Raw genomic sequence first — 13,014 nt, 5'->3', positions numbered from 1 at the left:
ACTCAAAGGTGATACATTTAATATGACACCTTATATATCTCATATAACTCTATATCAAATTAAGCATCACTAAAAATATATGATATCGCTTCTGAATGTGTCACCATTTATCTACTTTGGTGACGCTTCCAAATACGTCACCAATTGGTACCCTTTATAGTGTCAGTGGATAAGGTGACACTATGTTGTAGTGACACCCTATGTTTATAGTGGCTCATTATAAATGTCACCATATATTTTTTTTCTTGTAGTGCTGATTGGGCAGGATGCACAAACATAAGATGGAGCACATCTGGGTACTATATTTTTCTGGGACTCAATTGCATGTCATGTTCCTCAAACATCAACCAACAATTTCTAGATCAAGCGTAGGGGCCAAATATGATCCCTTGTGTCTAATGCGGCAGAAATAACTCCAATAGGTGAACCTCCTCAGCTTCTATGCAATAACCTTAGTACACTTCACTAGACAATAAATCCCGTCTTGCATTCCCGCTTCAAGAATATCGAGTTGGACAACCATTTTTTCCGAGATAAAGTTGCAAGCAGAGTTCTTATTGCACGTTTTCTTCCATCATCCCTACAAGTGGTTGATGTATTCACAAAGGCACTACCTAAGAACTCATTTCAAGTTTTTCGATCCAAGCTAGGAGTGCACAAGTTACCACTCTCTAGCTTGCAGGGGAATGATAAAGGAAACTATCACCTGCAATCTGTTGATAAAATTAGGAAAGCAGCACAGAATCTAAACGTGTTGAGCAGCCGAAATGGATAGCAGCAGCATGAATGGAAAGTGCTGAATATCAAGGCTGGTCGGAAATCATTATTTGACCTTTTTGTATATTATTCCCTTCTGATTTATAAAGAAAGTGTAATGTCTACAACACTGTAAACATCCATAAATAATAAAATCAGTCAGCGTGTATGGATGTAGTTCGCCCTTCTAGAAATTCTTCTCGTTTTGCATCTTCCAGTTGTGTGTCTTGTTTCAGAAATTCTTTTGGTTCTTCAAGGATTAATGAGAAGTTTTTAGACAAAATACAAAGCAAATTATTAAGATATATAAACAAGCAACATAAGGATATCTATCTAAACAAATCCAATTATACTTTTGTTTCCTCCCATTAGATGCACTCACTCTCGAAAGGTTGAAATGATAACTAAAATCCAGCAGCTAAGTACTCGACTCTTAATGGAACCTCTCCATCTCCTTTGTTATTTCCTGAAAATCATCCGAATAACAAACAAATTAGGAACATGCCCAAAAAATTTAAAACCACATCGAACTAGAAGATGCACTTCCTACTATGTTTCATAGCTAAAGATGTATATATATATATATATATACACATAGACACACAGACACACTCAAGATTGCATATCTGTATGTATGTATCACAGCAATCCTAATTCCTGGATGATTAAACAACTTTCACCTAAATAATCAAAATCAAGTTTATTGATAACTATGAATAATAGGACAAACCCAAATGATGCAAGTTGAGAATAATCACTGACAGTGATATCATATAAGCTACTAGAACATTTTAGAAAACATACCAAGTGAAGACATTTATAGTCTAACTCTAATTAAACAACATGCCCAGACAATAAGTAGGATTGATGGAGCAACAGCTCCCACAAGTGAAACCATACTAACTTTTGCTGCTACTTAAGACTCAATGTTGTTGACAAGTAAAGTTATATAATAAGGGTTAATTTACTGCAAATGTATAATTTGCAGTAACAATTCAGTAATAGTTAAAAATATATAATAATGTAAATAGGACAATAATAAACACATGTACATTCATCCAAAAGTAGTATAATTACTTTTTCACATACTTCAGTTGAATCTTTTACCAATATGTAAACATTCCAATTTTCTCCATGTTACTTTAGCTTTCTCTTTATATATTAAATGTAAATGACTTGATCTTTCAATAAATTGAAAGAAATTTGAATAGTGTTTGTCATCTGTCATGTATTTCGATCATTCAAGTCCTGACTACAGATCTTTTGCCACTATCAGTGGGGCGGAGCTAGCAATTTAGTTTAGGAGGGACAACCTTTTAAACAAATATGAGCTTTAACCCAATGATCCAGAGTTATCATTTTTAGGGGGGCAATAAGAAGTCTGAGGCTCGAGTCCTAATGTGGCAAGCAGTGTAGTTTTTTAGTTTTAATATTTTCATGGGGGGCATGTGGCTGTTATCATGCATAGTATAATCAATATATACATATTCATTGTGTGTTTGTTTGTGGTTCAACGATGAATATATGGCGTTTGTGGGAGGAAACAGAAATTTCAAAATCACCAAAAATTAAACTTATAACTCAAAATTCCACTCTTAACTTTCTCTACATCCGAAACCATGCATGTGCTCTTATCTCCAAACCCACGTAAAATTGTAGGACTATACAGATTCAAAATTCAATTCTTTATTAGTGAGGAATTCTATGCATATATAATAATAATAATATGCATGGAATTAAAGAACCTTACCACAAGTTCATTTGCTAGTCAGTAGGAAGGCCAATAAACTAGAAAGCAGAGGAACATGAGGTGACTTTCAAGACCTATACCTCTTAGGCCTAGTCGAGTAGTATAAGAATTTATGACAAATTTCAACATAAATCAATTGACTTACTTGAAGATAAATTTACTGAAGAGAAGTTTAACAAATTGTGGACCAAAGTACTAATTTCCAAGAGGTCATATAGTAGTGCAACTGTGACAATATTATGGAAACTTTGGCAATTATTAACCAAAATTCATGAATGTTTGCTGAGCATGTCCCAGAACACAGAAGTACCAGTTACTAGAAAAAGTGCTTCTTCCATAAGCTTTAGTAATGTCTTCCAATTACAACAGTATAAGGTAACTCTAATGGTTGAACAAGTTAATGACAGATTAAGAAAATGTATCTGATGGTAAGAAATAAACATATTAACACCTGTTTTCAACTTTACATATGGTTATTACAGGTCTTCATAGTAAATAAGATGGAGTATTTAAAACAAAAGGTGACATGAAAGTGTGTCCAGATATTACATTATGCCTAGCTACAAATATATTTGTATTCCATGGACCCGAAACCAAACTAAAATGTGTATCAATCTAAACTATTATAAATCATAAACAATATTTAATGAATTTAACAATAGCTTTGAGCTAATAGGGAAAATAGTGACAGCGACTATTAAAGTGTAACAATTAAAATCAAAGAGGTATAACTGAAGAATCCTCATACCTTTGAACCTTTTGTGTATATGTAGAGAAGGTTAACAATACTCTGACAGCTGGATCACTAGGAGTTATCATCTGAAAGAAGAAGAAAATTAAGTGAGCAATACTGTTAAAGCTGGCACATAACTATATAAAGTAAATAGAATGCATCAAAAAATAATATATCACAATAGACAGACAAACTTTTGGGCTGTTGAATGGTAGTTACATGAGTGGCTGACAAGCAGTAAGGAAAAATTGGCTTAAATTCTCTATTAGAAACACCATTGGGTTTCTTATGAGGATTAAACAGGAATAATTTTGAAGCTTTGTTTTGTGTCATTCCTAACTATTGGACTAACCAAGTGTGAACTCATAAAAAACAGATACACAAATAGGAAAAAGAGGCTTGACACTTGCCAAGATGAGGAGGTCATCTTACCTTCACTTTTAAATGTCTTAGATTCTTGCTGAGCCGAAACGATAGGCGGTTTTAGCAGAAGCACTCCCAGACCGATTTCAGGATTACCACTATTTTCATAATAGATGAGATTCCCATCTGGGCACTCAGACAAAGTAGTAGGCTCTTCATTTTGTAGAATATCATAAAGGTCCTTCTGGAGTTTTTCAACAAATGTTAGATTACGGTATTGAACCAGTGACCTTTTTCTCGATGGAACGTTAGAGTTCCAATTATTTGAGCAGGGGATTGAACCTACAAAACATGTTATTTAATTAATACAGATTAAAAAATTTAAACTTATAATTTATTCTACTTGGTGACTAACTTTAGAAATATTAGTTTTATTTGGAAGTACTTAAAGAAGAGAATGCTAATTAATAACTTAAAGATTAAACTTGACCAGGCAATTCTGCTGGTTGCTTCTAGTGGTTATGAATTTACATTTTCATTGCCATCTATTTTGCATATTTTCCTAAATAAATTCTAACTAATAGTATTGTGAATGTAGTTCTCTCTCTCTCTCTCCCTCAATTCTATTCATTTCTTGAGTGGATTGTACCTAAATATTATGAATGTAGATCTCTCTCAATCAAAAGCTTAGAAGAATAAGCTACTTTAAAATAAAGTTAAAAAAGATTCCATAGATTATGAATTTCACACAATTCAGTTTCCATGAATATCCCACAATCAAACAATTCAATTTCCCTATGATGGCCACTCACAATGCAAGACGTAAATTGTATATGCAAAACACAACAAATTAACTTGGGTTCATTGAGGATGAATTAATAATGCAATTAAAGTTTTCTATAATCAATATATACCTTGACAGAGTATATTGGATTTTTTATGTTGTCAATTGATATGATTTGAAAAAAAATGGAAAAAAAAAAAAAAAAGAACTGAGGTTTATATATTTAGCAAGAGATTATTTTTTATCCAGCTTACTCAGCAGCTCCGTGTGGCTATGATCAGAGCATGATATTGAAGAGGACCCCGAACTACTTCTATGGCTTGCGTTATCTCCCAAACCACTTGAATATGGGTCATCATATCTTATAGCATTCTCTTTAGTATCTGAGTGGCTTTCATTATGAACCATAATATTGGGGTGACTCACAAATGTTCTCTCAAGAGGTAACTTATGTTGATGAGGATTTTGAGTCCTGTCTCTGGCATGGCTAGTCATAACAGCAAGAGCATGCTTGGGAATATAGTCTTCAAGAGTCCCCCTAATCCTCCACCTTGATCCACATGCATTGCACAATACAGGTTTCTCAGGGGGCCCATTTCTCCAAAGGGGAGTTTCTGCAACCATTACTCAGGACCATTACAAATGTAGATCAACATTGACAAAATTTGAACACCATGAAGATGCTTCTTTTACATTAAAAATAAGAAAAATAATCATCTTCATCTGGGTAAGAAATGTAGTACAAATCAACATCCACTACAGCCCATAACAAAATATAGAACAACATTTTTATTCAAATTGTAATGAACTGTAACAGAATTCTTTAGTAACCACAATGCAAGGCTTAATTTCATTTTAATTATTTTTCTGTCTTATTAGTAACCTTTTCATTTTTTCAAATGTCACACATTGTATTTTGCCATTGAATTGGCTGAAGTAGTCAGTTAAAAAATTAATGAATTCTAATAGGGTCATGCACACTGGAATTATGGCACATCCATTTTCAATTGTTGGATTAATTGAAAATTAAATCACATCAAATCTTGGCATTAAACCTATAATTAATGGTCACACTGTAAAGAGCCTGGCCCAAGTTCTCACCTAGCTATACTTATGCTCATGGGAAGTACAGTATGCAAGACCTACTGGAGGCCTGCTTAATATAATATTTTGTTAATCTAAGTTAATTTTTAGCATATGCTTAGCTTACTCAAAACGTAGCATGAGATTTAAATTCACTGCGTGTGTGAGTGATAATATAATTTGCATTATTAGAGATATATGCAAGTCATTAGATATATATCTAATTCATATAATATTTAGAAGGGCAGTATAGTAGTTTCTCTCTTTTAGGGCTTTTTAGCTGGAACTAGTTGTATGTTGTTCAATAAATAGATTACATTTTTCGTATTCTTTCACAAAATTCTCTAAAGTTATCATGGTATCAATGCAAAATTATGATAATCCTCAGTTTGATCATGCTTGCATTTCTTCTTTCTTGATTATTTGTAGCCGATAGTTTCACATCTTTCTTTTTTTTTTTTTGCAAAAAAATCGGCACAATTCCTTTTCTATGTATTGGTATTCTAAAGAACATTCAAAACATAAATCAAAATTGTGAGATTTTTTTTTTGTTGGATTTGTATCATTGGGAGCAAGCTAAATGCTTATTGGGCTACCTTCGATATTGTTTCAGGGGCGAAAATTAGGTTTGAAGTTATCTGACCTGTGCAGCATGGAATTTTGGTAAGACAAGGTGTTGTCTTTTCTTTTAAATTACTTTGCTCCAAATATATTGGGTCAATGCAATGCTTCCCTTTCAGCTATTAGTGTGAAATAGATTAAAAATAACTATTCTTATTAGACATATGCCATGAAAAATCTTTTGGTTGGGAAACAGATGAGAGTTTGTATACCTAGCGATCTTGTTATGTTGTCTAACACTAAGGTAGAGAAGTAAAGTGAATTTAATTGGTGCTTGCCAAACGAGTAATTCAAAGATTATTAGTTTGATTGATAACTTGTTCATATTTCAATGGAATGCAATATGCAAGAATTCCTACTACTAAAGGAATTTAGGACTGTTTGACAAATTCATAAATATATGTTGTCTAATTTTGACAAATGCTATCAAATAAAGGTTGATATAAAAGTACCAAACAAGGAGAAAAGAGCATTAAAGAAGTTTATAAAGCCATGACAACATTCCAAGGCTGACTTGAATTTACAAAACTTAAGATACTTCGCACTTATGAACCTCATACCATTTATAGAGAAAAGCAACGGCTCATTTAATTTTTAATGGCTCTTTGACCGGACTTTGGAGAACTGGTATTGTACTTGAAGTCTCCTATAGAAAATGGACTCCTTTTGACTAATCAAACATTTCTAGGTGTTCTACTTAAGTCTCCCTCTACCTCATCACAAAATCTCTAGGATGATAGAGCTGTTACCAACGAATGTGATCTTAATTTAATGTAGGCAAAAAGGACATGGAAAAATGTACTCTGTTATTAAAGAAACAGCAACAAGAGATGCCAACAGTGAAGCAACCTCATGTAGTAATAGTTGTTACATCAAGGATGAGGAATCATCTCCAAATCCCACATTATCACTTATTCTGGAACAATTATGGATGACAACAAGTTATGAATGAAAAACTCTTTGTGATACATAAGAATCACTCATGGTAGCTGGTGTCTCTTCCTTTAAAAGGGATATATAGTTTCCTTCTCCACGTGTTTCTCATAATCCTAAGAAGAAATGTAGACTCAAAAAGGCATTATATGGATTCAAGCAAGCTCCTTGTGCTTGTCCTTGATTAGTTTTACTGGTTTTCATCCTAATATATTGCATTTTTTGTTTGTCTTACTTAGCTTTACTCTATGTTTATGAAATAATTTTTACCACTAATAATTTTGCTAGTTTTGCTTTAAAGTTTGAGTTTCATAGACTTAGGGCAGTTTCAATTTTTTTTCTTTTCTTTTTGATATTGAGGTTTGCTATTCTTCTTGAGGTTATCTTCTTTCTAAATCTAAATATGTTAATGATTTCTTTCAAAGATCTCACATTACTGCCACTAGGACCTTTGAAATTCTTTTAGAGCTTAATGTTGATTATACTCCATCAATGGTACTCCTTTAGCTTATCTGACTTATATTGTAGCATTGTTGGAAGATTGATCTACCTTATAGTTATATAGCTTGATATAGCATATGTGGTATACATTGTGAGTTAGTTTGTCTCTTTTCCTATTACTATTTATCATGTATCTCGTATTTGTATTTTACAATACATATAAGGGACTCTATATTTGAGTTTGTTACCATCTTCAATATCCAGTGTGGAACTCTCTTTTAGTAGAAAAACAAGAAATGGACAATTAATTACTTCCCAATCCTATAAAGAAGCCAAATAGCATGCTATGGCTTTTACTATTGTTGAGATCATTTAGCTTCCTTGATTATTGGAGAAAATAGATGCTTTTCTTTTTTTCACCAACTCCTATTTGTTGTGATAATAAGAGTGATATCTGGATTGCTCATGATGTTATCTTTCTTTAGTGTTTCACGTATATTGAGATTGATTCCTACAACTTGGTACTATTTTTCTTCCCTTTGTCATATTTCTCTGTGAAACTAGAAGACTTTATGAAGTCTTATGATCTATTCCAAGTTTTCATTATCTTCTTGGAAAACTCTCAATGCCTTGTACTATAACATTGTAAGTTTGGGAGGAAAGGGAGTAGAGATCTATACATACTGTTTTATTCCATTTCTTTTTATGAATGGCTTGCACAATTTCACATCTTTCACCCTTTTGCAAACCACTCCAAAGTTATCAGGAATATGTTTGTATTGCTCAAAACCTAGCATGATATTGACTTTTACTTTGAAAGCATCTTTGATTCACACTGATAAGTTGCACCTCTTTAATGGCTTACAATTGTCTTAATTAGAGGCATTCTTTTTTAATCTTCACCCCTTAATTCCCCAAGTTTGAACCAAATCAATATGCTTAGAATTTTTTTATGTTTAGTGTGTTTTGCTATATTTCTAGTAGGTATTATATTTAGTGATTTCTTATTCTCAAGAGTATGCATAATAAGCATCAAAGTTCAGAGCATGAGAAAAACTCAGAGGATATCCCTAGGAGTGAACCCCACCAGTCTTCACCCCCTATTGCATATGGTGGGAATAACACAAGCTAAGAATGCACCAAACATGGCGCACCCCATCAATGTGCACATCTATGGTTTGCACTCCTCCAACTCCTGAAAGCTACAATCCACTTGTGTCCTACCATTCCAATTAACCAAGCAAGTCCCTATAGTAAAACACCTTACTCATAAAGTTTATGTCACTTAGTTAACTCCCTATAATTGGTGATACATTTTGGCTAGCACTATCCAGAGGTGACCAAGACTTTAGTGTTGTTTGCAAGGACGTAGTAAGGAAAGAAGTTGGAGTTTCTGGTCATCTGTTTGGCCGTGATTATCATCATAACTTGGCAAAATTTTCACTTCCATTTATTTTATTTTTAGTTGCATGATTAAAATAGATTAAGTGGTTTTATTATATTTTTAATTAGTATCAGTATGATATAGTTTTTGGACGGTTGTTGTGTTGGGATGATTGTGCGTTTTATCTTCTTACTCATATCTTCTCACTCTCAAAAAGTTGAAATGAAAACTAATATCTAGCCACTATGCAAGCACTCAATTCTTAGAGAAACTAGAACTCCTTTGTTATCTTTGGAAAGCATCAAAAATGGAAAAAAAATAAAATAGGCAAGTTCCCAACATGTAAAACCACATTGAACTATACTTAGTGGTTGTTGTATTGAAGTTGCATTTTGAGAAGCATTCTTTCCCTCCTTCCACCCTATAACACCCAAGTTGGAGTTGGCCCAACATGCCTGGTACTTTTAATGTTTGGCACTATTATGATATATTTCATGACGTCTTGATGATCTTTTGTGATTTCTTGGTCCTGAGAGTATGCACCATAAACATCAAAGTTTCATAGCATGAGAAAAATTCAAAGTAAGGAGATTTCCAAGTCTACACCCCACCAGTATGAACCCTATTGCAAAATGGTAGAGCATAATACAAGCAAAGAATGCACAAAAGATGGCACTCCACCAATGCATACATATGTTGTGCATACTTTCCTTGCTATTGGAGAGGAACAACCCACTTGCATGTGTCTGCCAGTCAGATTCTCCAAGTCAGTTCCTAGGTAAAGCACCCTACTCATCTAGATTATATTTCTTTATTAACTCCCTATACTTGGGGACACATTTTAGCTTGCAATATCCAGAGGTGGCTAAGGTTTTAGTGATTGTTCAGGACTTGATAAGGAAAGAAGTTGTAGTTAATGGGTACTTGTTTGGTTGTGATCATCAACACAACTTAAATTTTTTCCATTTCTTCTTTTATTTTTTAGTGCATGATTAAAATAGGCTATATAAGTTTATTATCTTCTTAGAATTGCTGCGATATAGTGGTTGGACTATTGTTGTGTGATGGGATAAATACATGTTTGTGATAGACTTGAATAGACCTAATTGGATTATCAATAATAGAGGGCAATTGATTATATCCATATTTACCCCTACCAATTCATCATCGATGATTGAAGATGGTAGAAATCACAATGAGAAGGGAAAGAAGAGTCTTAAATTCAAATCCTAGCTTAGAGACTATTTTTAGTCACTTGGCATGCAATTGCACCCTCTGACATTGTCATTCTGTCTAATCCCTAGCTAATCGTTCCATATTCAGTTGACAATGATCCAAATACTACTGTATTAATTCTTAGGAGTACAAAGGGCAAACCATTATCTATACCTTAAAAAATTTGAGTTAGTGCATAAAACATTTCAAGAACTGAATTGCATTATGGATGTCCATTGGTGAAATTGTATGATGGATTAAACCTACAATCAAGAAAATTTATGGGAACGATGTGTAACGAAGAGTTCATGAGTAAGCACCCAGGAAAGTTCCCACGCTTAGGATGCTTATGAAACCAAGAATAAATTAGAAAAAGGTGAAAAGAAAACAAGAAAAGACCAAGTGCCTAAGGTAGAGGCAAGTTTAATCTAAGTGAGGAGATGGGTATAAGTGCTCCTTTGGCCTCCTTGGGACAGGGGTATAGGCCATAGAATTAAAGAAATTGTCTAAGTTGAATATTTTAGGTGATAACTCTAGTGGTGGTCCTTGTGTAGTATATGATAGCCCCATAGACACAATTCAACATTAACCATCCTTAGTCAAAAGGAAGCTTTGAATGAATTGGTAACTATAGCATAGGCCTTTAGAAACTACCAAAATTCATCAGTTTCACAAAGTTATAATTTCAGTTGCCGTAATCACATGAATTCAAGTTGAAGAAATAATACCAGTCTAACCCAACAACTACATCACCAATGCTAAAAAAATCAGTAGCAATATAACTTGTACCCCCGACCCCTTAAATAATTTGGATCATATATACCACATCCTAAGAAAACAGTTGAGGATTTTATTTAAACTAAAGATAATATTTTCATACTTAAATCTGGATTTAATCACTACTTTTAAGTGTTAACAGTATTTTTTAATTTGATTTTATGTTAAGTCCTATTTTGAGCTAATGTGTATTCAAGTGAAAAATGCATCAAAAGAGAAGTAAAAGATGGGTTTTGGATTAATGTAAAGGGAAAGTGATTGTGAGAGGTTGATAGAGACAAAGACAAGTGCCAAAGCAATCCTTTGAAGTAAAAACAACCTGTTAGAGGAGGAAAAAGCATAAAGGTGTGGCCATCAAGAGGTGCTAAGTCAATGTTTGATCAGTATGGAGAATAATCATACATTCAAGGCTTAGCGATCAATTATTCCGAGGAGGATAAACACTCATCTTATGTAGAGAACAATCGTCATATAGTACATGTCCATCGAGAAAGAAGGGTAGATGGGCCTACTAGAGAGGATGATCAGGATCATGGTTGATCGTCCTTGCAAACTTTTGATTGCTTTGCATAGTGGAGAAAATGATATAAAATCCTTTATAGAAAACCCTTAATCCTCCTAACAAAATACAAGGAATGATCAATCATCTAAAGCATTAAAGCCTTGATATGTTGAAATCTTAAAAAAAAAAAAAAAAAAAAAAAAAAAAAAAAAAAAAAGATTCAAAGAGAAAAAGAGAAGAAAATCTAGGACTTCTAATTATGAACTTTCTTGAGAAAAATACTGCACTAAGAGGATTTAAATAGACCTGATAAAACCTAAAAAAGAAAGACTAATTCTAAATACAATTATAGTAACTAAATAAGAGAAAAAAAAATAGTAACTAAATAAAATTAAATTAAGCTACTAGATACTACTAAATAAATAATAATAAATAACTCTAATATCCCCCCACAAACTCATGATGTGGCTGCAAGAAGCATTAAGAGTTTGTCAATTAAAAATCGAAAACAAGAAAACGGGTGTGACTTGGTAAACCAATCTGCAACTTGTGGAGAAGAATGAACAAAGGGCAAAGTAAAAGTGTTATACTGAAAGTGATTACGAGTGAGGTGACAATCAACCTTAATATGCTTAGTCCTTTCATGAAAAATGGAGTTGTGAGAAATCTAAATAATACTCTTGTTGTCACAAAACATTAAAGTGGGATAAGAAAGAGAAACACTCATATCAATAAGTAATCAACTTAACCAAACTATCTCACTAGTGGTAGACGCCATAACACGATATTCAGCTTTTGTGGGAGATTGAGAAACAATAGTTTGTTTCTTACTCTTCCACGAAATAAGAGAATCACTTAAAAATATACAAAATCTAGTGGTAGACTTGCAATCTTTAGGATCATTGGTCTAATCAACATCAAAATAGGCGCCGGCACGCAACTCTAAAGAGAATGTGGATGGAAATAAAAAACTTTAAAACATAGTGCTCTAGAGATATCGTAGAATATGAAGAACAACAACCCAATGAACTATAGTAGAAGAAGCAACAAATTGACTAACAATGTGAACAACATAAGCAATATCCAGACGTGTAATAGTGAGATAGACCAGGCTACCAACAATAGTATGATATAAAGTAGTTTTTGGTAAGGGGTTCCCATTAGAAGAAGAATACTGAACATTAACCTCGAGAGGAGTATCAATAGGTTTAGTATCAATAAGGTGAGCTCAATCAAGAATATTAACTATGTACTTAAAATGTGAGAGAAGATAACCTTTTGGAGAAAAGGCAACCTCAATACCAAAAAAGTATCGTAGAGCACCTAAATACTTCATTTCAAAACCAAAAAGCCAAATCAGATTTCAACATTGCAATCCCAGTAACATCATCACCTATAATAATCATATCATCAACATAAAAAGAAAGAAGAATATGACTAGTAGAGGTGCACTTTAGAAAAAGTGAAGGATTGTGATGACTATGGTGAAAGCCAAGAGAAGTAAGTACATAAGAGAATTTCAAAAAACCAAGCACGAGGTACTTGTTTGAGACCGTATAAAGCTTCTTGAGCTTATAAACTTCTCCAGGGTTATGAGAAACACTAGGATAGGGGACCATGTAGATTTATTCTTGGAGACCACCATTCAAGAAGGAATTTTTAACATCCATCT

General features: G+C 33.3%; 1 protein-coding gene across 1 annotated transcript; it reads right to left on the bottom strand.

The window, feature by feature from the left end:
• Positions 1-728: 728 nt before the first annotated feature.
• LOC104880952 (GATA transcription factor 26) lies at positions 729-5,010 on the bottom strand. The gene is made up of 4 exons (XM_059740930.1): positions 4,641-5,010; positions 3,672-3,944; positions 3,255-3,325; positions 729-1,222 (listed from the first exon to the last, which is right to left on the bottom strand). The coding sequence occupies exons 1-3, from the start codon at positions 5,008-5,010 to the stop codon at positions 3,312-3,314; spliced, it is 657 nt and encodes a 218-aa protein (XP_059596913.1). The 3' UTR covers positions 729-1,222; positions 3,255-3,311.
• Positions 5,011-13,014: the final 8,004 nt, after the last annotated feature.

The sequence above is a fragment of the Vitis vinifera genome, chromosome 12 (genome assembly GCF_030704535.1).
Source record: "Vitis vinifera cultivar Pinot Noir 40024 chromosome 12, ASM3070453v1".
Lineage (NCBI taxonomy): Eukaryota > Viridiplantae > Streptophyta > Magnoliopsida > Vitales > Vitaceae > Vitis > Vitis vinifera.
This window is presented reverse-complemented; position numbering and strand designations above follow the sequence as displayed.

Coding starts and splice junctions, on each gene's coding strand:
- LOC104880952 (XM_059740930.1), bottom strand. CDS start 5,010: ATGGTTGCAGAAACTCCCCTTTGGAGAAATGGGCCCCCTGAGAAACCT. Junction 3,945..4,640: donor TAGCCACACGGAGCTGCTGA/GTAAGCTGGATA, acceptor CATGTTTTGTAG/GTTCAATCCCCTGCTCAAAT.